This window comes from Taeniopygia guttata, chromosome 31 (genome assembly GCF_048771995.1).
Source record: "Taeniopygia guttata chromosome 31, bTaeGut7.mat, whole genome shotgun sequence".
Taxonomy (NCBI): domain Eukaryota; kingdom Metazoa; phylum Chordata; class Aves; order Passeriformes; family Estrildidae; genus Taeniopygia; species Taeniopygia guttata.
In genome coordinates, this window is record NC_133056.1 from 2373073 (window position 1) to 2399084 (window position 26012).

The 26012-nt window shown below is 65.2% G+C and overlaps 1 protein-coding gene across 1 annotated transcript; it reads left to right on the plus strand.

Annotated features, from left to right (window-relative positions):
- Positions 1-359: 359 nt before the first annotated feature.
- ATG2A (autophagy related 2A) lies at positions 360-25666 on the plus strand. Its single transcript, XM_072920221.1, has 42 exons — positions 360-569; positions 1131-1315; positions 1668-1792; positions 1909-2014; positions 2369-2483; positions 3070-3168; positions 3957-4044; positions 4696-4824; positions 5334-5395; positions 5623-5665; positions 6328-6508; positions 6880-7009; positions 7390-7503; positions 7803-7961; positions 8362-8563; positions 8659-8746; positions 9093-9189; positions 9297-9439; positions 9695-9861; positions 10007-10164; positions 10548-10677; positions 11775-11929; positions 12862-12942; positions 13999-14105; positions 15230-15319; positions 15969-16039; positions 16619-16698; positions 16784-16987; positions 17306-17387; positions 17616-17794; positions 18234-18430; positions 18920-19019; positions 20200-20409; positions 21308-21415; positions 22018-22105; positions 22212-22296; positions 22584-22653; positions 22871-22953; positions 23408-23529; positions 24000-24151; positions 24854-24919; positions 25563-25666. Exons 1-42 carry the CDS (start codon positions 360-362, stop codon positions 25638-25640), a joined length of 5139 nt encoding a protein of 1712 aa, XP_072776322.1. The 3' UTR covers positions 25641-25666.
- Positions 25667-26012: the final 346 nt, after the last annotated feature.

Sequence of the window (26012 nt, forward strand, 5' to 3'; positions counted from 1 at the left end):
AGCCAATGGGAGCGGCGGACGGGAGCGGAAATGGGTGGGCGGGGCCGGAAGCGGCGCTGAGCGGTGCCGCCGGTGCCGGAGCCGCGCCCGGTTCCGTTCCCGGTCCCGGTTCCTTTCCCCGTTCCTGTCCCGGTCCCGTTTCCTGTCCCGGTTCCGTCCCGTTCCCAGTTCCTTTCCCCGTTCCTGTCCCGTTCCTGTTCCCTGCCCCGGTCCCGTTCCCAGTTCCTTTCCCCGTTCCTGTCCCGGTTCCGTTCCCGTTTCCGTTCCGTTCCGCTCCGTGTCCCGGTCCGTGTCCCGGTCCCTGTCCCGGTCCCGGTTCCTTTTCCCTGCCCCGTTCCCGGTCCCGGTCCTGTCCCGGGATGTCGGGACGGGCTCCGGGCTGGCCCGGGGCGCTGCCGGTCCGCGCCGCTCGGGCCGCGCTGCAGCGCTGCCTCGGGCCGTTCCTGGAGGAGCCGCTGCGGCTCGAACAGCTCCGGTTGGACCTGCGCGGCGGCACCGGGAGCGTGCGGGGGCTGCGGCTGCGCCCGGCGGTCAGCGGGGACACCGGGGGGAGAACGGGGATACCGGGAGTACCGGGCACCGGGGACACCGGGGGATAACGGGGGTACCGGGTGTACCGGGGGCACAGCGGGACCGGGGACACAGCGGGGACGGATTTTGGGGAGATTTTGCCGGTTTGGAGAGTCCGCGGCGGCTTTTGGGGCGGTTTTGGGGCAGATTTTGGGGCAGATTTTAAGGCGGCTTTTGGGGTGGATTTTGGGGTGTTTTGGGGCAGATTTTGGGGTGTTTTGGGGTGTTTTGGGGCAGAGTTTGGGGTGTTTTGGGGTGCCTTTCAGGGTGGTTCCGGGAGGGATTCTGGGGTGGTTTTGCAGCTGATTTTGGGCGGATTTCCGGCTGATTCGGGGGGAATTTCGGGGCCGTTCCTGGGCTGGTTTTGGGGTAGTTTGGGGCTGGTTTTGGGGTGATTTGGGGCTGGTTTTGGGGTGATTTGGGGCTGGTTTTGGGGCAGTTTGGGGCTGGTTTTGGGGCAGTTTGGGGCTGGTTTTGGGGCAGTTTGGGGCTGTTTTGGGGCAGTTTGGGGCTGGTTTTGGGGCGGTTTGGGGCTGATCCTGGCCGCTCCCGTTCCCCAGGCCGTGGACGAGCTGCTGGTGGCCGCGGGGGTGCCCCTGGAGCTCCGGGAGGGTGACCTGGGCTCGGTGACGGTGACGGTGCCCTGGGCCGCGCTGGGCTCCGAACCCCTGCGGCTGCGGCTGCGGCGGCTGCGCCTCGTGCTGCGGCCCCGTGAGTGCCCGGGACCCCCGGGACCCCCTGACAGGCCCTGACACCCACGGGACCCCCTGACACCCCTGGGACACCCCCGGGACACCCGGGACACACCTGGTGACACCAGGACCCTGAGGACACCCCCGGGACACCCCCTGACCCACCCAGTGTCACCCTGACCCCTGGGACCCCCTGACACCCCCCGACCCACCCGGTATCACCTTGACCCCCTCAGTGACCCCCTCCTGTGACACCCCCTTTCCCCCCCATGACCCCTCCTGACCCACCCCATGTCACTCTGACCCCCCCCTGACACCCCCGGGACATCCCCGACCCACCCGGTGTCACCCTGACCCCCTCAGTGACCCCTGTGACCCCCCCGTGACCCCCCTGTCCTCCCCCAGGCCCGCCGGGGTCACCGGGGTCACCGGGGTCGCCCCCCCGGGGGGGGGGTCGGAGCAGGGCCGGGACCCCCCCCAGGAGGAGCCGCTGGAGGGGCTGGAGGCGCTGGCAGCGGGCATCGAGGCAGGTACGGACGGACAGACGGGGGACAGAGGGACAGGGGACACATGGTCCCTTCTGTCCCCACTGACCCTGATCTCCCCCCTGTCCGTCCGTCTGTCCGTCCGTCCGTGGGTCCCGCAGTGCTGCGGCGGCTGCAGGTGCACCTGGAGGACATGGAGCTGCGCCTGGAGCTGCCCCCACAGCCTGGGGGGGGCCTGGGGGGGGCCCTGGAGCTGCACCTGCCCAGGTGAGGGGCTCAGGTGTGTCCAGGTGTGTCCCAGGTGTGTCCCGGGTGTGTCCTGGGCGTGTCCTGGGTGTACCCAGGTGTGTCCCCGGGTGTGTGCCCAGGTGTGTGCCCAGGTGTGTGCCCAGGTGTGTCCCCAGGTGTGTCCAGGTGTGTCCTGGGTGGGTCCTGGGTGGGTCCTGGGTGTCCCCAGGTGTCCCCAGGTGTGTCCCCAGGTGTGTCCCAGGTGTGTCCCAGGTGTGTCCCAGGTGTGTTGCAGGTGTCCCAGGTGTGTCCCCAGGTGTCTGGGGTGTCTCAGGTGTGTCCCAGGTGTCCCCAGGTGTGTCCCAGGTGTGTCTCAGGTGTGGCTGTCCCCAGGGTGGAGTACGAGGACATGGGGGAGGGTCCCGGCCCCCCCCCCGTGCTGCAGAAGCGGCTGCGGCTGCACGACCTGCGGCTGCTGTGGGCGGAGCCAGCCCCACCTGGGCAGCAGGTATGTGTCACCTGTCACACCTGTGTGTCACCTGTGTGTGTCACCTGTCACACCTGTGTGTCACCTGTGTCACCTGTCACATCTGTGTGTCCCTGTGTCACCTGTCACCTGTCACACCTGTGTGTCACCTGTGTCACCTGTCACACCTGTGTGTCCCTGTGTCACTTGTGTCACCTGTCACACCTGTGTGTCACCTGTGTCACCTGTCACACCTGTGTGTCCCTGTGTCATCTGTCTCACCTGTGTCACACCCATGTCCCACCTGTCCCACCTGTCCCACCTGTCCCACCTGTCTCACCTGTCTCTCACCCGTCTCTCACCCGTGTCTTACCTGTGTCCCACCTGTCCCACCTATATCTCACCTGTCTCACCCATATCTCACCCGTGTCCCACCCGTGTCCCACCTGTCATACCTGTCCCACCTGTCCCACCTGTTTCACCTGTCTCACCTGTGTCCCACCTGTATCTCACTTGTCCCACCTGTCTCTCTCTCTCACCTGTATCTCACCTGTGTCTCACCTGTCTCTCACCTGTCTCACCCGTCTCTCTCTCACCTGTCCCACCGTGTCCCCCTCTCTGCCCGCAGCGCTGCAGTTCCCCCGCCGCCCATCTGGGGGCGCTGCTCCCGGGCCCTGCGGAGCTGCGGCTGCGCCTGAGGCGGAGCGAGAGAGCGGCGGGGCCGGCGGTGGGACTGGGGAAACTGGGGGGAACTGGGGGGACTGGGGGGGACTGGGAGGGACTGGGAGGGGACTGGGAGGGGACTGGGAGGGGACTGGGAGGGACTGGGAGGGACTGGGGGGGACTGGGGGGGGATTGGGGGGACTGGGAGGGGGATGGGGGTTTGGTTTTGGGCATTTCTGGGCAATTTGGGGTCTCATTTTGGCATTTTTGGGGTCTCGTTTTTGGGGATTTTAGGGTGTTTTTGGGGTCTCGTTTTGGGATTTTTGGGGTCTCGTTTTGGGGGTTTTGGTGTCTGGTTTTGGGGTTTTTGGGGTGTTTTTGGGGCCTCACTTTTAGGGTGGTTTTGGGGTCTGGTTTCGGGGTTTTTTGGGTGTTTTTGGGGTCTCATTTTGGAGTTTTTGGGGTGATTTTGGGGTCTCACTTTCGGGGTTTTTGGGGTGTGTTTGGGGTCTCGTTTTGGGGTTTTTGGGGTGTTTTTGGGGTCTCACTTTTGGGGTGTTTTTGGGGTGTGTTCGGGGTCTCATTTCGGGGTTTTTGGGGTGTTTTTGGGGGACTCACTTGCGGTGTTTTGGGGATGTTTTTGGGGTCTGGTTTCGGGGTTTTTGGGGTGTTTTTGGGGTCTGGTTTTGGGGTTTTTGGGGTGATTTTGGGGTCTGGTTTCGGGGTTTTTGGGGTGTGTTTGGGGTCTGGTTTAGGGGTTTTTGGGGTGATTTTGGGGTCTGGTTTAGGGGTTTTTGGGGTGATTTTGGGGTGACTTTGGGGTGATTTTGGGGTCTGACCGCCCCTCCGCAGGTGGAGCTGGAGGCCACCGTGGGGTCCCTGCACCTGCTGCTGCCCCCCCCCCTGCTGGGGGTCCTGCGGGGGGCTCTGGACCCCCCCGGTGAGAGCCCCTCCCCACCCAGCACCCCCAACCCGGCGGGACCCCAAACCTGGGGGGGAGGGGCTGGGGGGGGTTGGGGGTCTCCTGGACCCCCGAATCCTCTGGGGGGCAGTGGGGTATTTTGGGGGGGGGTTTGGGGGGGCTTTGAGTTATTTTGGGGTGTTTTTGAGGTGCTCCGTGCCGGTTTTGGGATGTTTTCGGGCTGTTTTGGGGCGCTGTGTGTTATTTTGGCAGATTTTGGGGTGCTCTGTGTTATTTTTAAGATATTTTGGGATATTTTGGGGCAGTGTGTGTTATTTTGGGGTGCTCTGTGTTATTTTTGGGATATTTTGGGGTGCTGTATGTTATTTTTAAGATATTTTGGGATATTTTGGGGCAGTGTGTGTTTTTCGGGGTATTTTGGGGTGTTCTGTGTTATTTTTGGGTATTTTGGGGTGCTCTGTGATATTTTTGGGTATTTTGGGACGCTCTGTGATCATTTTGGGATGTTTTGGGCTGTTTTGGGACGCTCTCTGATATTTTTGGGTATTTTGGGATGCTCTGTGATATTTTTGGGTATTTTGGGATGCTCTGTGATATTTTTGGCTATTTTGGGGTGCTCTGTGATCATTTTGGGGTGTTTGGGGCTGATTTCGGGCTCTGCCCCCCCAGGTCCCCCCCCCGGGGGTCGCAGCCGCCCCCTGGGCCCGCAGGACCTGGCGCTGATCGAGCGGGAGCTGAGCCGGGGCCTGCGGGGGGGGCGCGACCCCCCGACCCCCCCCGGGGGCGACCCCGACGGCGGTGAGGGGGGGGGGGGGCTGGGGGGGCTCCGGGGTGGGTTTTGGGGGGGTCTTGGGGGACTTTGGGGTGGGTTTTGGGGGGCTGGGGGGGTCTTGGGGGACTTTAGGGTTGGAATTGGGGGGGTTGGGGGGGCTCTGGGGTGGGTTTTGGGGGTCTTGGGGGACTTTGGGGTGGGTTTTGGGGGGCTGGGGGGGTTTGGGGTTGGAATTGGGGGGGTTGGGGGGGCTCCAGGGTGGGTTTTGGGGGGCTGGGGGGGGCTCCGGGGTGGATTTTAGGGGTCTTGGGGGACTTTGGGGTGGGTTTTGGGGGGCTGGGGGGGTCTTGGGGGACTTTGGGGTTGGAATTGGGGGAGTTGGGGGGGCTCTGGGGTGGGTTTTGGGGGTCTTGGGGGACTTTGGGGTGGGTTTTGGGGGGCTGGGGGGGTTTGGGGTTGGAATTGGGGGGTTGGGGGGGGATCTGGGGTGATTTGGGGAGATTCGGGGGGTCCTCACCTCCTCTCTCCCCCCCAGAGATGTTCTACTCCATGACGGGGTCCCTGGGGGGGGGAGACAGCCCCTCCCCCAGCCCTGCGGTGAGTGGGGGGCTCGGGGGGGATTTGGGGGGGATTTGGGCTTTTTCGGGGTCCTGAGGGATAAAATCCCATGGGGTTTTTTTTTTGGGGGGGTTTTGGGGGGGTCACTGTGGCCTGGGGGGGGATTTTGGGGGTTCAACGGGGGGTCCTGACAGGGGATCGGGGGCTGATTTTGGGGGGGGGGGGGAAATCTTATGGTTTTACCCCTCCCCCCCACCCCAAACCAGGACAGCCCCCGGCGCCCCTCCCCCCACAGCTGCGCCCCCCCAGGTGAGTCCGGGGGTCCCTGGTGGGGTTCCCGGGGGGCTCCCTGGGGTCTGGGGGGGGTCCCCGGGGGGGGTTCCTGGGGGTTTGGGGGGGGTCCCTGGGGATTCTGGGGGGTCCCTGGTGTTCCCTGGGGGGGTCCCTGTGGTTTGGGGGGTCCCTGGGTGGGTTCCTGGGGGTTTGGGGGTCCCGGGGATCCCTGGGTGGGTCCCTGTGGTTTGGGGTGTCCCGGGGTGGTGCCTGTGGGTTTGGGGGGGTCCCTGGGGGTTTCTGGGGGTCTGGGGGGGTTCCCGGGGGTCCCTGTGGGTCTGGGGGCGTTCCCGGGGTGGTCCCTGTGTTTCGGGGGTCCTGGGGGTCCCTGGGTGGGTCCCTAGGGTTTGGGGGTCCCTGTGGTTCAGGGGGGTTCCCGGGGGTCCCTGTGGTTCAGGGGGGTTCCCGGGGTGGTCCCTGTGTTTCGGGGGTCCCTGGGTGGGTCCCTGTGGGTTTGGGGGGGTCCCTGGGGGTTTCTGGGAGTTTGGGGGGTCCCTGGGTGGGTCCCTGTGTCTCGGGGGTCCCGGGGGGGTCCCTGTGTTTCGGGGGGGGTTCCCGGGGGGGTCCCTGTGTCTTGGGGGTCCCTGGGTGGGTCCCTGTGTCTCGGGGGTCCCGGGGGGTCCCTGACGCGGGGCCAGGCCGGGGTCCCCCCGCGGCGAGGGGGGGGCTGCGGCTGCAGGTGACCGTGGGCTCCGTCACCGCCGTCCTGCCCGAGCAGGGCGTGGCCCCCGGCCCCGCCCACCAGCGCCTGTGGGCGGAGCTCTGCCGCGGCCACGCCCACCCCACCTGGGACCACGCCCTGCCCTTCCCCCACCTCAGGTAAGGCCCCGACCCCGTCTCCTCCCTCCCCCCCCGTGTCCCCAAACCCCCTCATCCCTCCCCCCCCCATTTTTTCCCATTTTTTCCCTTTTCCTTCCCTTTTTTCTCCGTTTCCCCCCCCCATTTCCAACACCACGCGGCCCCCGGGACTCCCCCATTGTCCCCCCCAATCTGCCACTCGTGTCCCCCCTTTATACCCCCATTGTCCCCCACTTTATCCCCCCTTTGTCCCCCCATTGTCCCCCCATTGTCCCCCCCTTTATCCCCCCTTTATCCCCCCTTTGTCCCCCCATTGTCCCCCCATTGTCCCCCCCTTTATCCCCCCCTTTGTGCCCCCCATTTCTGACCCCCCCCATGTTTCTGCCCCCCAGGCTGAGCGCGGGGGGGGCTCAGTTGGGGCTGTTTTCGGGGGGTCTCGGGGGGGCTCCCCGGGGGTCTCTGTCTCTCGCCCGCCTGGAGCTGCTGGAGGAGCTGCCGGGGGCGCGGCCCCCACACCTGCAGGTGGGCGGGGCCGGGGGCGGGGCCAGGGTGGGGCGGGGCCAAAGGTGGGCGGGGCTTGGGGAGGGTGGGGCTGTGTGGGGATGGGTGTGGCTCAGAGGTGGGCGTGGCATGTGGGGGCGTGGCATGTGAGGGGTGTGGCCAGCAGGGAGGCAAGAAATGGGCGTGGCTGTGGAGGGGCGTGGCCACATAAATGGGTGTGGCTGTGAAGGAGTGGGGCTAACACAAAGGGGCGGGGCATATCTGGGTGTGGCTCTAGAGGGGCGTGGTCACATAAATGGGTGTGGCCTGTCCAGGTGAGGCTCTGAAGGGGAGGGGCTCACACAAAGGGGCGGGGCACACCTGGGCGTGGCCGCCCCGCCCACTGCTGGCCCCGCCCCCAGGTCCTGCGTTTCCCCGCCCCCACGGCCGCCGGCCCCGCCCCCGCCCAGCCCGTGCTCCGCCTCCAATGGGGCCCCCCCGGCCCTGCCCCCCCCGAGGCCCCGCCCCTCCCCCAGGTGAGTGGGGGAGGGGGGGCCCCACTGCCCCCCCTGCGGGATTTGGGGAGGGGGCGGGGTTTTGGGGATGGGGGCGGAGTTTGGGGATGGGGCGGGGTTTGGGGAATGGGGGCGGGGTTTTGGGTATAGGGGTGGGGTTTTGGGGAATGGGGGTGGGGTTTGGGGATGGGGGCGGGATTTTGGGGAATGGGGGCGGGTTTTGGGAATGGGGGCGGGGTTTTGGGAATGGGGGCGGGGTTTTTGGGGACCCCGGGGCTGCCCCGCCCCCCCCAGACCCCCAATCCCCCCCGCCCCCCCAGGGCCCCGCCCCCCCGCTGGAGGTGGGGGTGGAGCTGAGCCCGCCCCAGGCCGAGCTGGACCTGGGGCTGCTGGAGCGCCTCGGCCCCGCCCTCGACGCCATCTTCGACCACGCCCACGCCGGGGACACGTCCACCGGGGAGGACACGCCCACTGAAGAGGTGGGTGGGGCTGGATATGGGCGGGGCTTGGGTGGGTGTGGCTGAGGGGAGGGGCTTTGGTGGGTGTTACTGAGGGGAGGGGCTTGGGTGGGTGTGGCTGGAGGAGAGGAGCATGGGTGGGGCTTATGGGAGGGGCTAATTGTGGGTGTGGCTGATGGGAGGGGCTTGGGTGGGTGGGGCTTGGGGAGAGGGAGGAGCTTGGGTGGGTGGGGCTGAGGGGAGGGGCTTATTGTGGGTGTGGCCGAGGGGAGGGGCTTTGGTGGGTGTGGCTGAGGGGAGGGGCTAATTGTGGGCGTGGCCGAGGGGAGGGGCTAATTGTGGGTGTGGCCGAGGGGAGGGGCTAATTGTGGGTGTGGCAGAGGGGAGGGGCTAATTGTGGGCGTGTCTCTGCCGATCCCAGGTGCGGTGGGCGTGGCCGCTGGTGCGGTGGGCGGCGCCGGGGGCGGAGCTCCGGCTGTGGCTGCCCCTGACCGACCTGCGCCCCCCCCCCGCCCGCGCCCCCCCGCCCCGGCGCCGCCCCGAGAGCCTCCGGGCGCACCTGGGGAGACCCCGCGGCTGGGCGGGGCCGGGGGGCGGGGCCCTGGCCTGCGAGCACCTGGAAGGTGAGCGGGGGGGGAGGGGAATTGCGGGGTCATGACCCCCCCATTGACCCCCCCATGACCCCCCCGTGACCCCCCCGTGACCCCTGTGCCCCCAGTGACGTACGAGGCCGAGGACATGGGGACCCTCCCCTGCCTGAGCGCCGAGCCGGGGCCCGGCCCGGGGGGCCCCCGCAGCGTCCCCACGTGAGCGGGGGGGTCTTTGAGGGTCTTGGGGGGTTTTTAGAGGGGCCTGGGGGTCTTTGGGGGTCTTGGGGGGGGCCTGGGGGTCTTTGGGGGTTTCTTGTTGGGGGCCTGGGGGTCTTTGGGGCGTCTTGGGGGGTTCTTGGGGGGGCTGGGGGGTCTTTGGGGGCTCTGAAGGGTCCTGGGGGCGTCTGGGTGGTTCCTGGGGGTCTGTGATATGTTTTGAGGGGTCCTGGGGGGTGTCCGGGATCCATTTTTGGGGAGCGCCCCTCCCCCAGGGGCCCGTGGGGGGGATTTGGGGGTTCCCCCCCCCCCTCCGATGCTGACCCCCCCCCGCCCCTCCCCCCAGGCTGGAGGTGACGGTGACCCCGACCCTCCCGCGGGGCCCCCCCGCGCCCCCCCCGAGCCCCTTCTCAGCCCGGCGCAGCATCTACGAGAGCCGCGAGGTGGGACCCCCCCCAAATTCCCCTGGGGGGGCGCTGGGGGTCCCCAAAATTCCCCCTGGGGGTCTCGGGGTCCCCCCCAGCCCGTGTAGCCGCTGCCCCTCCCCCAGCTGGTGCTGCCCGGGACCCCCGAGGAGTTGGGGGCGTTCGTGGGGGGGGCCCTGGGCGGGGCCCCCTGGAACCTGCAGGTGACGCTGCCCCGAGCACACCTGAGCCTGAGCCCGGGGGGGCTCCTGCAGCGCCTCTACAGCAGGTGAGGGGACAGGTGGGGACAGGGGAGGGGGGACAGGTGAGGGGGGGCTCCTGAGTCATCGTAGTTGAGGGTGGGACACACCTGGGCATACCTGGGCACACCTGGGCATACCTGGGCACACCTGGGCATACCTGGGCACATTTGGGGACACCTGGGCATGCCTGGGCACACCTGGGGCCACACCTGGGGCTGGGGGGTCTCAAGGGGCCCTTCCGGACCCCCCCCAGCCCCCCTGACCCCCTGACCCCCCCCCAGGATCAACAACGACCTCCTGCTGTGGGAGCCGGCTGGCCCCGCCCCCTCCGGAGACCACGCCCCTTCAGGGGTCCACCCCCACTCTGGAGACCACGCCCCCTCCATAGACCACGCCCCTCCAGAAGGCCCCGCCCCCTTCAGGCCGTGCCGGTCGGCGCTGGGCTCAGGTGAGACCCCGGGACCCCCAAAATCGGGGCTGGGCCCTCGGTGTCCCCGGGTGTGCCCTGGGTATTCCCTGGGTGTCCCCTGGGTGCCCCTGGGTGTCCCCCGGGTGCCCCCTGGGTGTCCCCCTGACCCCCCCGCTGTCCCCAGACTCGGACGAGGACGACGAGGATGAGGATGAGGAGGGGGACAAAGGTTCCGGGGGGTCCCCGCAGGACCCTGGGGACCCCCGCGGGCCCCCCCCGAGCGGCGGCGCCATCCTGGTCACCGTGCCCTGGGGGCGCGTCACGGCCGAGTGTCCCCCCGAGGTGAGGGCACGGGGGTCCCCAATGTCACCTGGGGTCACCCGGGGTCACCCTGGGGGTCCCCAATGTCACCTGGGGTCACCCGGGGTCACCCTGGGGGTCCCCAATGTCACCTGGGGTCACCCGGGGTCACCCTGGGGGTCCCAAACATCACCCAGGGTCACTCTGGGGGTCCCTAACGTCACCTGGGGTCGCCCTGGGGGTCCCAAATGTCATCTGTGTAACCCTGGGGGCCACCAAATGTCACCTGGGGTCACCCGGGGTCACCCTGGGGGTCGCCAAGAGTGTCCCCAGGGGCTGTGGGGGAGGGGCAGGGTGTGACACGTTTTCGGGGTGTCCCCAGGGGGGGAGGGGCAGGGTGTGACACGTTTTTGGGGCGTCCCCAGGGGGGGGTCCCCGGCTCGCGGCTGGTGCTGGAGTTGGGGGAGGGGCGGCTCTGTGTCCTCCCCCGCCCGGGGGGGGTCCGGGGCCGGTCCTGGGCCTGCGCCGACGCCCGGAGCTTCGTCCTGCTGCACGGTACCCCAAAAATTCCCAAAACTGCCCCAAAATGGCCCTAAAACTGCCCCAAAACCACCCCAAAACCGCCCCAAAAACTGCCCCAAAACTGCCCTTAAAACTGCCCCAAAAACCACCCCAAAAACTGCCCCAAAAACCACCCCAAACACCGCCCCAAAAACCACCCAAAACCGCCCCAAAATCGCCCAAAAAAACACCCTAAAACTGCCCCAAAACTGCCCCAAAAACTGCCCCAAAACCGCCCCAAAACCGCCCCAAAACCACCCCAAAAACTGCCCCAAAACCGCCCCAAAAACTGCCCTAAAACCGCCCCAAAACCACCCCAAAAAACACCCCAAAACTGCCCCAAAAACTGCCCCAAAACTGCCCCAAAACCGCCCCTAAAACTGCCCCAAAACTGCCCCAAAACCGCCCCTAAAACTACCCCAAAACCGCCCCAAAACAACCCCAAAAAACACCCTAAAACTGCCCCAAAACTGCCCCAAAAACTGCCCCAAAACCGCTCCAAAACCGCCCCAAAACTGCCCCAAAACAGGAATAGGGGACCCCAAAACGTGTGGGGGGGGCCGAGATGGGGGAGGGGGTGTGTGGAGGGTCCCGTTTTGGGGGGGGGGTTCCGTTCCCAGTTTTGGGGGGGGTTCCCGGTTTTGGGGGGGTGTTCCCGGTTTTCGGGGGGTTCCCGGTTTTGGGGGGGGTTCCCGGTTTTGGGGGGTGTTCCCGGTTTCGGGGGGGGTTCCTGGTTTTGGGGGGGGGTTCCCGGTTTTTGGGGGGGGGTTCCCGGTTTTGGGGGGGTGTTCCCGGTTTTCGGGGGGTTCCCGGTTTTTGGGGGGGGCTCCCGGTTTTTGGGGGGGGTTCCCGGTTTTTCGGGGGGGGGTTCCCGGTTTCGGGGGGGTTCCCGGTTTTGGGGGGGGGGTTCCCGGTTTCGGGGGGGGTTTCCCGGTTTTGGGGGGGGGTTCCCGGTTTTTAGGGGGGTTCCCGGTTTGGGGGGGATTCCCGGTTTTGGGGGGGGTTCCCGGTTTGGGGGGGGGTTCCCGGTTTTGGGGGGGCTGTGGCCCGTGTGGGGGTCCCCAGCCCCTCCCCCCCCGTGCCCCCCCCAGGCCCGGTGCCCGGGGAGGGGGAGGGGCCGCCCCCCCCCCCGCTGCCCACCCTGCTGCCCTGGGAGGACCCCCCGCCCCCCCCCGGGGTCCCCCCGACCCCCCGAATGTTGGCGATGGCCCTGGAGAGCCGCCCCGGAGCCCGCGGGGACACCAAGGTGGGGACAGGGGGCACAGGGGACACCAAGGTGGGGACGGGGAGGACGGGGGGGGACAGGGGGGACAGGGGACACCAAGGTGGGGACGGGGAGGACGGGGGGGGACAGGGGGGACACAGGGACATTGGGGGACACCAAGGGACAGGGGGACACCGAGGGGTGGACGGGGGGCACAGGGGACACCGAGGGACAGGGATTGGGGACAGGGGCGGGGGGCACAGGGGGGATGGGGGACATCGGGGGAGGGACGGGGGACAGGGGGGACAGGGATTGGGGACAGGGACATGGGAATAGGGGACACCGAGGTGGAGATGGGGACAGTGGGGGGGGGACAGGGGACATTGAGGGGGGCACGGGGACAGGGGGACACCGAGGGACACCGAGGGACACCGAGGGACAGGGATTGGGGACACCGAGGTGGGGACAGGGACAGCGGGGGCAGGGGGGCACAGGGACAGGGGGACAGAGATGGGGACAGGGGACAGCAAGGTGAGGACACAGGGCCTGGAATTGGGGACAGGGGACACTGAGGGACACCGAGGGACACCAAGGGACAGGGACATGGGAGTAGGGGACACCGAGGTGGAGATGGGGACAGGGGGACTTGGGGACACCAAGGGACAGGGATTGGGGACACCAGGGTGTGGATGGGGACAGGAGGGACAAGAAGGACATGGGGACACTGAGGGACACCGAGGGACAGGGATTGGGGACACGGGGACACCGAGGTGGGGACGTGGACAGGGGGACACCAGGGGACATTGAAGGACACCGGGGTGGAGATGGGGACAGGGACAGCCAAGGGGGGACAGGATGGGGACAGGGACACCGGGACACGAACCGGGGGACTGAGGGGACAGGGGGGACTGTGGGGACACCGGGGGGTTGGGGGCACCCCCGATGTCCCCCCGATGTCCCCCCGATGTCCCCAGGAGCTGGAGGTGGCGGTGGCCCTGGAGGGGACGATGCTGCGGCACCACCCGGACCCCCCCTGTACCCCCTGGTACAGCCAGGTGGGGACCCCAAAGGGGACGGGGGGACCCCAAAGGGGACACGGGGACCCCAAAGGGGACGGGGGGACCCCAAAGGGGACGGGGGGACCCCAATAGGGACAGGGGGACCCCAAACGGGACAGGGGGACCCCAAAAGGGACAGGGGGACCCCAAAAGGGACACGGGGACCCCAAAGGGGATGGGGGGACCCCAATGGGACACGGGGGGACCCCAAAGGGGACAGGGGACCCCAAAAGGGGACAGGGGGACCCCAAACGGGACAGGGGGACCCCAAAAGGGGACAGGGGGACCCCAGACCCTATTGGGGGTCCCAGCCCCTTTTGGGGGGTCCCAGCCCATTTTATTTTATTTTATTTTATTTTATTTTATTTTATTTTATTTTATTTTATTTTATTTTATTTTATTTTATTTTATTTTATTTTATTTTATTTTATTTTATTTTATTTTATTTTATTTTATTTTATTTTATTTTATTTTATTTTATTTTTTTTATTTTCCTAAGGGTTTGTGGTTCTCGAGCTCTTTTATTCATTCCCATTTCGGGAGGGTTTTTGGGATTTTCCCATTTTTGGGGTTTTTTTTTTGGGGTTTTGTGGTTTTACACTTCAGTTCATTCCTGTTTTTGGGGATTTTTGGGGTGGTTGGGGTTTCTCTCGGGGGATTTCCTGGTTTTGAGTTATTTTATTTTATTTTATTTTATATTTTAGTTTATTTTAGTTTAGTTTAGTTTAGTTTAGTTTAGTTTGTTTTTTTTTTTTTTCCTAAGGGTTTGTGGTTCTCGAGCTCTTTAGTTCATTCCCCTTTTGGGAGGGTTTTTGGGATTCTCACATTTTTGTGGGTTTTTTGGGGGGGTTTTGTGGTTTTACACTTTCATTCATTCCCATTTTGTGAGGGTTTTTGGGAATTTCCCATTTTTGGGTTTTTTTTTGGGGTTTTGTGGTTTTACACTTTAATTCATTCCTGTTTTGAGAGCGTTTTTGAGAATTTCCCATTTTCGTGTTTTTTTCTTTTCCCCCGCGGTTTTTGGGGTTCGGGGGTGACTTTGGGGTCCCCCAGCTGCTGACCCTGCTGGCCCTGGAGGACGAACCGGTTTTGGGGTACACGGCCCCGACCCCCCTGACCCGGCTGCACCTGCACCTGCAGCGCTGCGGCCTCGACTACAGGTGGGACCCCAAAAACGGGGGGGGGACACCCCAAAATGGGCTTGGGGGGCACCCCAAAAACGGGGGAGGCATCCCAAAAACAGGGGCCAAAATAGGGGTCCTGGGAGGAGGAGGGGGTGACCCCAAAATAGGGGGGTGACCCCAAAATGGGGGTTCTGAGAAAGGGGTGACCCCAAAAATGGGGTCCTGGGAGGGGCGTAACCCCAAAATGGGGGGGGTGACCCCAAAACCGGGGTTCTGAGGGGGGGTGACCCCAAAACTGGGGTTCTGACAAGGGGGTGACCCCAAAACCGGGGTGCTTTGGCAGGGCCCTGCTCCCTTTTTGGGGGGGTTCTGATTTTGGGCTCCCCTGAGCCGGACACCCCAAATCGGGGGTTTTTGGGGTGACCCGTTTTTGGGGTTTGGGGGAGCCCCCAGCTTTGGGGTGCCCCAATTTTGGGGTAACCCTTTTTGGGGTGACCACTTTTTGGGGTGCCCAGGGAGCCCCCAGCTTTGGGGTGCCCCGATTTTGGGGTTTGGGGGAGCCCCCATTTTTGGGGTGACCCGTTTTTGGGGAGCCCCGGTTTTGGGGTGACCCGATTTTGGGGTTTGGGGGAGCCCCCATTTTTGGGGTGCCCAGATTTTGGGGTGCCCTGATTTTGGGGTGCCCCGGTTGTGGGGTGCCCCGTTTTCGGGGTGCCCCGATTTCGGGGTGCCCCAGTTTTGGGGTGACCCGGTTTTGGGGTGCCCCGATTTTGGGGTGCCCCGTTTTTGGGGTTTGGGGGAGCCCCCATTTTTGAAGTGCCCCGTTTTTGGGGTGCCCCGATTTTGGCGTGACCCGGTTTTGGGGTGCCCCGATTTTGGGGTGACCCGGTTTTGGTGTGCCCCGTTTTTGGGGTGCCCCATTTTTGGGGTGCCCCGATTTTGGGGTGCCCCATTTTTGGGGTGCCCCGTTTTTGGGGTGCCCCATTTTTGGGGTGCCCCGGTTTTGGGGTGCCCCGGTTTTGGGGTGACCCGATTTTGGGGTGCCCCGGTTTTGGGGTGCCCCGGTTTTGGGGTGCCCCGTTTTTGGGGTGCCCCATTTTTGGGGTGCCCCGGTTTTGGGGTGCCCCGGTTTTGGGGTGACCCGTTTTTGGGGTGCCCAGGCCGCCGCTGCCCCTGCGGGTTCTGGTGAGCGCCGAGATGCTGAGCCTGACCTGGGGGAGCGGCCCCGAACCCCCCCCGGCCGCCCTCCGGTGGGTTTGGGGGGTCCCGGGGGGTTTTGGGGGTCCCGGGGGGTTTTGGGGGGTCCCGGGGGATTTTGGGGGTCCCGGGGGGTTTTGGGGGGCCCCGGCGGGTTTTGGGGCGCCCCGGGGGGTTTTTGGGAGGTTTCCCGGGAGTTTTTTGGGACTGGGGGAGGCGCCGGGAGGATTTTGGGGTTCTCGGGGGTTTTGGGGTTTTTGGGGGAGGTCCCGAGGGGGTTGGGGCTGTCCTGGGGGGGGTTTGGGGTCCTGGAGGAGTTATTTGGGGGTCTGGGGGGGTGTTTTTGGGGGGTTTTTGGGGGTGTTTTTGGGGTGTTTTGGGGGTTTTTTTTGGGGCAGTTTTGGGGGTGTTTTTGGGCGGGTTTTTGGGGTGTTTTTGGGGGGGGTTTTGGGGTGGTTTTCGGGGGCTTTTGGGGGGTTTTTGGGGTGTTTCTGGGGGGGTTTTTGGGGTGTTTTTGGGGTGTTTTTGGGCGGGTTTTTGGGGTGTTTTTGGGCGGGTTTTTGGGGTGTTTTTGGGGGGTTTTTGGAGTGTTTTTGGGTGGGTTTTTGGGGTGTTTTTGGGGGGGTTTTTGGGGTGTTTTTGGGGTGGGGGTTTGGGGTGTTTTTGGGGTGTTTTTGGGGTGCTGACCCCCCCACCCCCCAGGCTGTTGGTGGACGACGGCTCCGTGTTCCTGAGCGAGCGCTGCGGGGGGATGGCGCTGGAGCTGCAGAGGGGTAACGGGACCCCCCAAATGGGACCCCAAAATGGGACCCCAAAATGGGACCCCAAACGGGACCCCCCCAAAATGGGACCCCAAATGAGACCCCCCCCCCCAAAACAGGACCACCGAAATGGGGACCCCAAAACGGGACCCCCCAAATGGGACCCCCAAACGGGACCCCCCGAAATGGGAACCCAAAATGGGACCCACAAAGTGGGACCCCTCCCCAAAATAGGACCACCAAACCGGGTCTGGGGGTCACTCTGGGGTCACTCTGGGGTCACCCTGTGGTCACTCCAGGGTCACTCCGGGGTCACTCTGGGGTCACTCCAGGGTCACTCTATGGGGGTCACTCCGTGGTCACTCTGAGGTCACTCTGGGGTCACTGCGGGGTCACCGCGGGGTCACTCTGTGGTCACTCCGGGGTCACTCTGGGGTCACTCTGTGGTCACTCTGGGGTCACTCTGTGGTCACTCTGGGGTCACTCCGGGGTCACTCTCAGGTCACTCTATGGGGGTCACTCTATGGGGGTCACTCCGGGGTCACTCCGGGGTCACCGCGGGGTCACCCCGGTCCCGCCGTGTCCCCCCAGATTTCGTCTCCGTTCTGGACGTCGATTTCCTGGAGCTGCTCCTGAGCCCCCGGCGGGGGGGGGACGGCGAGGGGGGGGCGGTGAGTGGGGCCGGGGGGGTTTGGGGGGCTCGGGGGGGTTCAGGGGGGGCTCGGGGGTCTCACCCTCCCCCCCCGAAACCCGCAGGGCCCCCCCGAGGAGCTGCTGGTGGCCCCTGTCCGGCTGCGGGGCCGCACCTGCGCCGACAGCGCCGCCGCCCTGGCCCGGCTGCTGCAGCACCTGGGGACCCCCCCGGGACCCCCCCCGGGACCCCCGCCCGGGCCCCAGCCCGGCCCCGCCCCACGGGAGAGACCCCCGGGCCCGGCGGAGCCCCCCCCGGGGGGAGAGCAGGTGGGGCTGGGGGGGAAATGGGGCTGGGGGGGAAATGGGGCTGGGGGGGTTAAAATGGGGCTGGGGGGGTTAAAATGGGGCTGGGGGGTTAAAATGGGGCTGGGGGGGTTAAAATGGGGCTGGGGGGTTAAAATGGGGCTGGGGGGGAATGGGGCTGGGGGGGTTAAAATGGGGCTGGGGGGGTTAAAATGGGGCTGGGGGAGAAATGGGGCTGGGGGGGGTTAAAATGGGGCTGGGGGGGTTAAAATGGACCCCAAATGGGGCTGGGGGGGCACACAGGGACCCTCGGTGCCCCCCCAAATCACTGCCTCCCCCCAGGCCGCCCCCATCAACCAACAGGACCTGACGGACGCCCTGAGGGACCCCCCCGGGACCCTCCCCGGGGACCCCCAGACCCCCGGTAAGGGGGGGGATTTTGGGGGGCTGTGGGGGGGGATTTTGGGGGGCTGTGGGGGGATTTGGGGGGGCAGGGGGGGATTTGGGGGGGTTTGGGGGGGTTTGGGGGGTGGGGCAGGGTCTGAGGGGGTGTTTTGGGTTTGGGAGGGGGTTCAGGGGGTGGGGGGGCTCTTTGGGGTCTGGGGGGGCTCTTTGGGGTCTGGGGGCGCTCTGACCCCCCCTCTGCCCCCAGCCCCGGCCCCGCCCCCCCCGGCCCCCCCCGTGTCCCTGTACCTGTTCCCGGGGGAGGGGGGCGGCTCCGCCCGAGCCCCCCCCGAGCCCCCCCAGGGGGGCGGCGCCGACCCCGACCCCGACCCCGACCCCGACCCCGAGGGGTTCTGCGTCCTCGAGGCCCCCGAGACCCCCGAGATGGTGAGTGGGGGTTGTGGGGGGGTCCTGGGGGGCTTTTTGAGGGTCCTGGGGGGTCCCGGGTGACTTTGGGGTGGGTGTGGGTGACCCCTTGGTGTCCCCGGGTGGCACTGGGGGTGTCTGTGGGTGACATTTTGGGGTCCCAGGTGAGGTTTGGGTGACATTTTGGGGTCCCAGGTGAGGTTTGGGTGACATTTTGGGGTCCCAGGTGAGGTTCGGGTGTCTCTGGGTGACATTTTGGGGTCCCCAGGTGACACTGGGGGTGTCTGTGGGTGACATTTTGGGGTCCCAGGTGAGGTTTGGGTGACGTTTTGGGGTCCCAGGTGATGCTCAGGTGTCTGTGGGTGACATTTTGGGGTCCCAGGTGAGGTTTGGGTGACGTTTTAGGGTCCCAGGTGACACTGGGGTGACATTTGGGGTGCCCTTTGCCCTTTGCCCCCAGGCCGCCCCCCGGCTGCGCTGGTTGGCCCCGGGGCCGCTGCGGCTCCTCCCTGGACATTTCGGGGCCCCCCGGGGGGAGCGGGACCGGCTGCGCCCCCCCCCGGGGCTGCCCCCGCCCCGCTCCCGCCTCGTCCTGCGCGACCTCAGCCTCACCTGGGCCCTCTGCGGGGGGCGCGACTTCGGCCCCGCCCCGCCCAGGTGGGACACACCTGGGGGGACACACCTGGGGGGAAACACACCTGGGAGGGGACACACCTGGGGGGGGACACACCTGGGGGGAACACACCCATGGGTGGAGCTAAGGGACACACCTGGGGGGACACACCTGGGGAGGGACACGCCCATGGGTGGGGCTGTGGGACACACCTGGGGGGGACACACCTGGGGGGACACACACCTGGGGGGAGACACACCTGGGGGGGGACACACCTGGGGGGGGGACACACCTGGGGGGAGACACACCTGGGGAGGGACACGCCCATGGGTGGGGCTGGGCAACACACCTGGGGGGACACACCTGGGGGGGGGACACACCTGGGGGGGGACACACCTGGGGGGACACACCTGGGGGAGGACACGCCCATGGGTGGGGCTAAGGGACACCTGGGGGGACACGCCCATGGGTGTGTGCGGTGGGCGTGGCCAGCACAGGCAGTGGGCGTGGCCGCGCTGACCCCGCCCCCGCAGGCCCCGCCCCCGCAGCACCGGCCCCGCCCCCCCGCGGTGGCGCTGCCGGGGGGGCCCCGGGAGGGTCCCGGATCAGCTGATGGAGCTGCACCTGGGCAAGGTGAGGGTACACCTGGGCACGGTGAGGGTACACCTGGGCAAGGTGAGGGTGCACCTGGGCAAGGTGAGGGTGCACCTGGGCACGGTGAGGGTGCACCTGGGCAAGGTGAGGGCACACCTGGGCAAGGTGAGGGTGCACCTGGGCAAGGTGAGGGTGCACCTGGGCAAGGTGAGGGTACACCTGGGCACGGTGAGGGTGCACCTGGGCAAGGTGAGGGGCGGGGCCGGGGGATACACCTGGGATACACCTGGGGTACACCTGGGCACGGTGAAGCTGGGAGAGTCCGACGGGGTCTTGGGGGGAATTTTGGGGCACGTTTGGGGGGATTTTGGGATTCTAAGGGGGGGATTTTTGGGGTGCGTTGTGGGGGACTTTAGGATGTGTTGGGGAGGATTTTGGGGCGCGTTGTGGGTATTTCAGGGCGCGTTTTGGGTATTTCGGGGCGCATTGTAGATATTTCGGGGTGCGTTTTCGGTATTTTGGGGCATGTTTCAGGAATTTCGTGGTGGGTTTCAGGTATTTCGGGGCACACTGCGGGTATTTTGGGGGGTGTTTTGGGTATTTCTGGGCGCGTTGGGGATATTTTGGGGCATGTTTTGGGTATTTTGGGGCACGTTTTGGGTATTTTGGGGCATGTTTCGGGTATTTTGGGGCACATTGCGGATATCTTGGGGCACGTTTCGGGTATTTTGGGGTGTATTTCAGGGCGCGTTGGGGATATTTTGGGGCACGTTTTGGGTATTTCGGGGCGGGTTTGGGGTATTTTGGGGCTCGTTTTGGGTATTTCGGGGCACATTTCGGGTATTTCAGGGCACATTATGGGTATTTCAGGGCACGTTGGGGATATTTTGGGGCGCGTTTCGGGGCACGTTTCGGGTATTTTGGGGCGCGTTGGGGATATTTTGGGGCACATTTCGGGTATTTCAGGGCGCGTTGGGGATATTTTGGGGCACATTTCGGGCATTTCGGGGCGCGTTGGGGATATTTTGGGGCACATTTCGGGCATTTCGGGGCGCGTTGGGGATATTTTGGGGCACATTTCGGGCATTTCGGGGCGCGTTGGGGATATTTTGGGGGGCGCGTTTGGGATATTTTAGGGCACGTTGGGGATATTTTGGGGCGCGTTTCGGGTATTTTGGGGCGTGTTTCGGGTATTTCGGGGCGCGTTCCCCCCTCCCAGCGCCCCCCTCCCCAGGTGTGTCTGCAGCACGAGACGTACGCGGCCCCGCCCGGGCCCGGGGGGCTCTCGGGGGTCCCGGGGGAGGCGCCCACCTCCCGCCTGGTGCTGCTCGTGCCCGACCTGGAGCTGCGCGACCGCCTCAGCGCCGCCGCCGCGCCCCCGTTCCTCGGCCGCCACCCCCGCGCCACGCCCGGGCCCTGCACCCCCACGGTACGGGGGGGACCCCGCGGTGGGACCCCCAAATCTGGGACCCCCAAATATCACCCCAAATCTGGGACCCCCAAATCTGGGACCCCCAAATCTGGGACCCCCAAATGTCAGCCCAAATGTGGGACCCCCAATGTCAGCCCAAATCTGGGACCCCCAAATGTCAGCCCAAACCTGGGACCCCCTCAGATCTGAGACCCCCAAACGTGACCCCAAATGTGGGACCCTGGGATGGGGCCCCCAAACCTGGGACCCCCAAATATCACCCCAAATCTGGGACCCTCTCAGATCTGAGACCCCCAAATCTGGGAGCCTGAGTGTGGGACCCCCAAATGTCAGCCCAAACCTGGGACCCTCTCAGATCTCAGACCCCCAAACGTGACCCCAAATCCGGGACCCCCAAATGTGACCCCAAATGTGGGACCCCGGGATGGGACCCCCAAATGTCACCCCAAACCTTGGACCCCCTCAGATCTGAGACCCCCCAAACCTGACATCCCCAAATCTGGGACTCCCCAAATATCACCCCAAATTATGGACCCCCCAGATCTGAGACCCCCAAATGTGGGACCCCGGGCTGGGACCCCAAATCTGAGACCCCAAATTTTCCCCCCAACCCAAACCACCCCAAAACCAACCCACCCGTCCCTGTCCCCCAATTCCTGCCCCCCATTTCTGCCCCCCATTCCTGCCCCCCATTCCTGCCCCCCATTTCTGCCCCCCAATTCCTGCCCCCCCATTTCTGCCCCCCCATTCCTGCTCCCCCCAATTTCTGCCCCCCAATTCTGCCCCCCAATTCTGCCCCCCATTCCTGCCCCCCATTTCTGCCCCCCATTTCTGCCCCCCAATTCCTGCCCCCCAATTCCTGCCCCCCAATTCCTGCCCCCCATTTCTGCCCCAGCTCTGCCTCAAGGCCCTTCGGGTGCTGCCACAGCCGCCCCCCCCCGGGGGGGTCCCCGAGTGTCGCCTCAGGGTGACACTGACCCCACTGCGCCTGCACATCGACCAGGTGGGCGGGGAGGGGGGCTGGGGGCTTCGGGGGGTGCTGGGGGGGTCTTCGGGGGGATCTGGGGGTGTTTTTGGGGTACTTGGGGGGGGTGGGGGTCTCTGGGATGTTTTACAGGGGTCTTTGGGATGTTTTATGGGGGTCTTTGGGGGGGTCTGGGGGTGTTTTTGGGGTCTCTGTGTGTTTTTTAGGTGCTTTCAGGGTGTTCTGGGGTGATTTTGGGGTGTTTTGGGGGTCTGTGTGGTGGTTTTGGGGTGTCTTTGGGGTGTTTTTGGGGTCTCTGGGGTGTTTTTGGTGTGTTTTGGGGGTCTCTGTGGTGTTTTCGGGGTGTTTTGGGGGTCTCTGTGGTGTTTTTGGGGTGTTTTTGGGGTCTCTGTGGTGGTTTTGGGGTGTTTTTGGGGTGTTTTTGGGGTTTTTCGGGGTGTTTTGGGGGTCTCTGTGGTGGTTTTGGGGTGTTTTGGGGGTCTCTGTGGTGGTTTTGGGGTGTTTTTGGGGGGTTTTGGGGGTTTTTCGGGGTGTTTTGGGGGTCTCTGTGGTGTTTTTGGGGTGTTTTTGGGGTGTTTTGGGGGTGTTTTGGGGGTCTCACGCTGTCCCCACCCCCCCAGGACGCGCTGATCTTCCTCAGGGATTTCGCCGCCGCCTTCCTCGCCCACCTGAGCCCCCCCCCGGGACCCCCCCCGGGACCCCCGCCCGGTACCGGGGGTGGGGGGAGGGGCTGGGGGGGGAGGGGCTCCAGGGGGGGAGGGGCTCCCGGCTTTGGGGGTCCCCTCACTGTTCCCCTCCCCCCCTCCTCCTGCAGCCCCCCCCGGGATCGGGGACCCCCCCCGGCCGGAGCCGCCCCCGGAGCGGGACCCCCAAACGGAGACACCCCCGATCTACTTCCGGTGGGACTGGGGGCACTGGGGGGGACTGGGGGGGACTGGGGGGGGACTGGGGGGGACTGGGGGGGACTGGGGGGGACTGGGGGGAACTGGGAGGGGCTGGGGGGGACTGGGGGGCACTGGGAGGGACTGGGGGGGACTGGGGGGGGCTGGGGGGGACTGGGAGGGGATTGGGGGGGACTGGGGGGGACTGGGAGTGACTGGGAGGGACTGGGGGGGACTGGGAGAGACTGGACTGTCCCAGGCTGACGGTGCTGTCCCCGTCCCTGTCCTGTCCCCTCTGTCCCCAGCGAGTTCCGTTTCATGGCCGATGTCCCCGTCTGGTTGGATTACCGCGGCAAGCGCGTCACCATGGAGCAGGTGAGGGGGGACAGGGGGTGACAGGGGGTGACAACAGTGACGGGGGGTGACAACAGTGACAGGGGTGACAGGGGCACACAGCCCCGCGGCCGTGTCCCGGTGCCACCATTCCCCAATGACCCTGCGCTGTCCCCTCTCTGTGACCCCTCTGTGTCCCCCCCTGTCCCCCCTGTCCCCCCCTGTCCCCTCCTGTCCCCTCCTGTCCCCCCTGTCCCAGGGTGCCCTGGCCGGGATCCTGATCGGACTGGCGCGGCTGAACTGCTCCGAACTGCGGCTGAAACGGCTCTGCCACCGCCAGGGGTGGGACACGGGGGACAATGGGGACAGTGGGGGGACACCAGGGACAGTGGGGACATGAGGGGATACTGGGGGACAATGGGGGGACACCAGGGACAGTGGGGGGACATGGGGGAGACCAGGGACACAATGGGGGGACAATGGGGGATACTGGGGGGGATAATGGGGGACACCGGGGGGACAGTGGGGGGGACAATGGGGACAGGTGGGCACTGGGAACAAGAGGGACACTTGGGGGACACTTGGGGGGACAATGGGGACAGTGGGGGGACACGGGGGACAGGGGGGGACACGGGGGACACCAGGGACAGTGGGGGGACACTTGGGGGACACTGGGGTGGACATGGGACAAAGGGGCCGGTGGGGGCCTGGGGGTTCTGTGTGACCCCAGACTCACCATTGCCATGTCCCCCCGTGTCCCCCCCTGTCCCCCGTGTCCCCCCCATTGTCCCCCCAGGCTGCTGGGGCTGGGCCGGGTCGTGTCCTACGCCGTGTCCGAGTGGCTCCGGGACATTCGGTGTCACCAACTGCCGGGGCTGCTGGGGGGGGTGGCACCGGTGCACGCGGTGCTGCAGCTCTGTGAGTGCCACCGTGTCACCGTGTCACCGTGTCACCCGTGTCACCGTGTCACCGTGTCACCCGTGTCACCCGTGTCACTGTGTCACCGTGTCACCTGTGTCACCGTGTCCCCAGTGTCACCGTGTCCCCAGTGTCACCTGTGTCCCCAGTCCATCCCAGTATCCCCAGTGTCCCCAATGTCACCCCATCCCCAGTGTCCTCGGTGTCCCCCCAGTCCCTCCCAGTCCCCCCCAATCCCCTCCCAGTCCCCTCCCAGTCCCTCCCAGTCCCCTCCCAGTCCCTCCCAGTCCCTCCCAGTCCCCTCCCAGTCCCTCCCAGTCCCTCCCAGTCCCTCCCAGTCTCCCCCAGTCCCCCCCAGTCCCTCCCAGTTCCCCCCAGTTCCCTCCCAGTTTCCCCCCAGTCCCTCCCAGTCCCTCCCAGTCCCCCCCAGTCCCTCCCAGTGCCCCCAGTACCGCAGTGTCCCTCCCCAGGGCGCGCTCTCCGGGATCTGCTGCTGCTGCCGCTGCCGGGGGGGGGTCCCGGGGGTGTCACCCACAGTGTCACCCGTGGGGTGTCGGCTCTGGGCGCCGCCTCGGCCAGCGCCGCTCTGGGGCTGTGCACGCGGCTGCTGCGGGCGCTGCAGGTGGGACCCCAACACCCCAAAAATACCCCCAAAATCAGCCCAACATACCCCCCAAAATACCCCCAAAACCAACCCAAAATACCCCCAAAAATACCCCCAAAACCAACCCAACATACCCCCAAAACCGACCCAAAATACCCCCCGAATATCCCCTAAATCCCCTCAAAATACCCCCAAAACCAACCCAACATACCCCCAAAATCAGCCCAACATAACACCCAAAATCAACCCAAAATACCCCCCAAATCAACCCAACATACCCCCCAAAAATACCCCCAAAATCAACCCAAAATACCCCCCAAATCAACCCAACATACCCCCAAAATACCCTCAAAATACCCCACAAATCCCCTCAAAATACCCCCCAAAACCAACCCAACATACCCCCCGAATATCCCCAAATCAACCCAAAATACCCCCAAATTCAACCCCAAATACCCCCTGAACACCCCCAAATTCAACCCCAAATACCCCCCGAATATCCCCAAAATCAACCCAAAATACCTCCAAAACACCCCAAAAATCCCCTCAAAATACCCCCCAAAAATCAACCCAAAATATTCCCAAAATCCTCCCCAAATCCCCCTAAAACACCCCAAAATCTGCCCCAGATCCCCCTAAAATACCCCAAAATCCCCCCAAACCCCCCCGGGGGTCCCTCCCGTGTTTTGGGGTCGGGGCTGTGACCTTTGACCCCCTCAGGCTTTGGCCGAGGCCCTTTTCGGACTCGTGGCCCCCCCGGAACCCCCCCGGCGCCAGCGGCTCCCAGTACGGACCAGTATGGACCAGTTTGGGGTCTGGGGGTCCCAGTTTGGGTCAGGGGGTCCCAGTTTGGGTCAGGGGGTCCCAGTTTGGGTCAGGGGGTCCCAGTTTGGGTCTGGGGGTCCCAGTTTGGGTCAGGGGGTCCCAGTTTGGGTCAGGGGGTCCCAGTTTGGGTCTGGGGGTCCCAGTTTGGGTCTGGGGGGTCCCAGTTTGGGTCTGGGGGTCCCAGTTTGGGGTCTGGGGGTCCCAGTTTGGGTCTGGGGGGTCCCAGTTTGGGTCTGGGGGTCCCAGTTTGGGTCAGGGGGTCCCAGTTTGGGTCTGGGGGGTCCCAGTTTGGGTCAGGGGGTCCCAGTTTGGGTTTGGGGGTCCCAGTTCGGGGTCTGGGGGTCCCAGTTTGGGGTCTGGGGGTCCCAGTTTGGGTCTGGGGGTCCCAGTTTGGGTCTGGGGGGTCCCAGTTTGGGTTTGGGGGGTCCCAGTATGGCCCAGTTTGGGGTCGGGGGGGTCCCAGTTCACCCTGGGGGTGCTGGGGGGGGTGCTTGTGCCTCCCAGTACATCCCAGTCCATCCCAGTCCATCCCAGCACATCCCAGTCCATCCCAGTCCATCCCAGTCCCTCCCAGTCCATCCCAGTTCCCCCCCTCTCTCCCCAGCGCCTCCCCGGCTCCAGGACCGGCCCCGCCCCCACCGAGGGACTGGGGGGGCCCCGGCCGCGACCCCACCCCCAATAAACTGGGAGACACTGCTTTTACTGGTTCTTACTGGTTTTACTGGTTCTTACTGGGACTGGGAGCTGGGACTGGGGCTGCTTTTACTGGGACTGGGACTGGTTTTTACTGGTTTTACTGGACTGGGACTGGTTTTTACTGGTTTTACTGGACTAGGCCTTACTGGTCCTCACTGGTTTTTACTGGTTTTACTGGACTGGGCCTTACTGGTTTTTACTGGTTTTACTGGGACTGGGACTGGTTTTTACTGGTTTTTACTGGACTGGGCCTCACTGGTTTTTACTGGGACTGGTTTTTACTGGGACTGGGAGCTGGGACTGGGACTGGGACTGGTTTTACTGGGACTGGGACTAGTTTTTACTGGTTTTACTGGAC

Excerpts from the sequence above, each read along its gene's own strand:
- ATG2A (XM_072920221.1), top strand. The coding sequence starts at position 360 with ATGTCGGGACGGGCTCCGGGCTGGCCCGGGGCGCTGCCGGTCCGCGCC. Across the intron at positions 1,316-1,667 it reads CCCCCGGGACCCCCTGACAG|GCCCGCCGGGGTCACCGGGG; the intron begins GCCCTGACACCC and ends GTCCTCCCCCAG. Across the intron at positions 14,106-15,229 it reads CGCTGCGGCCTCGACTACAG|GCCGCCGCTGCCCCTGCGGG; the intron begins GTGGGACCCCAA and ends TGGGGTGCCCAG.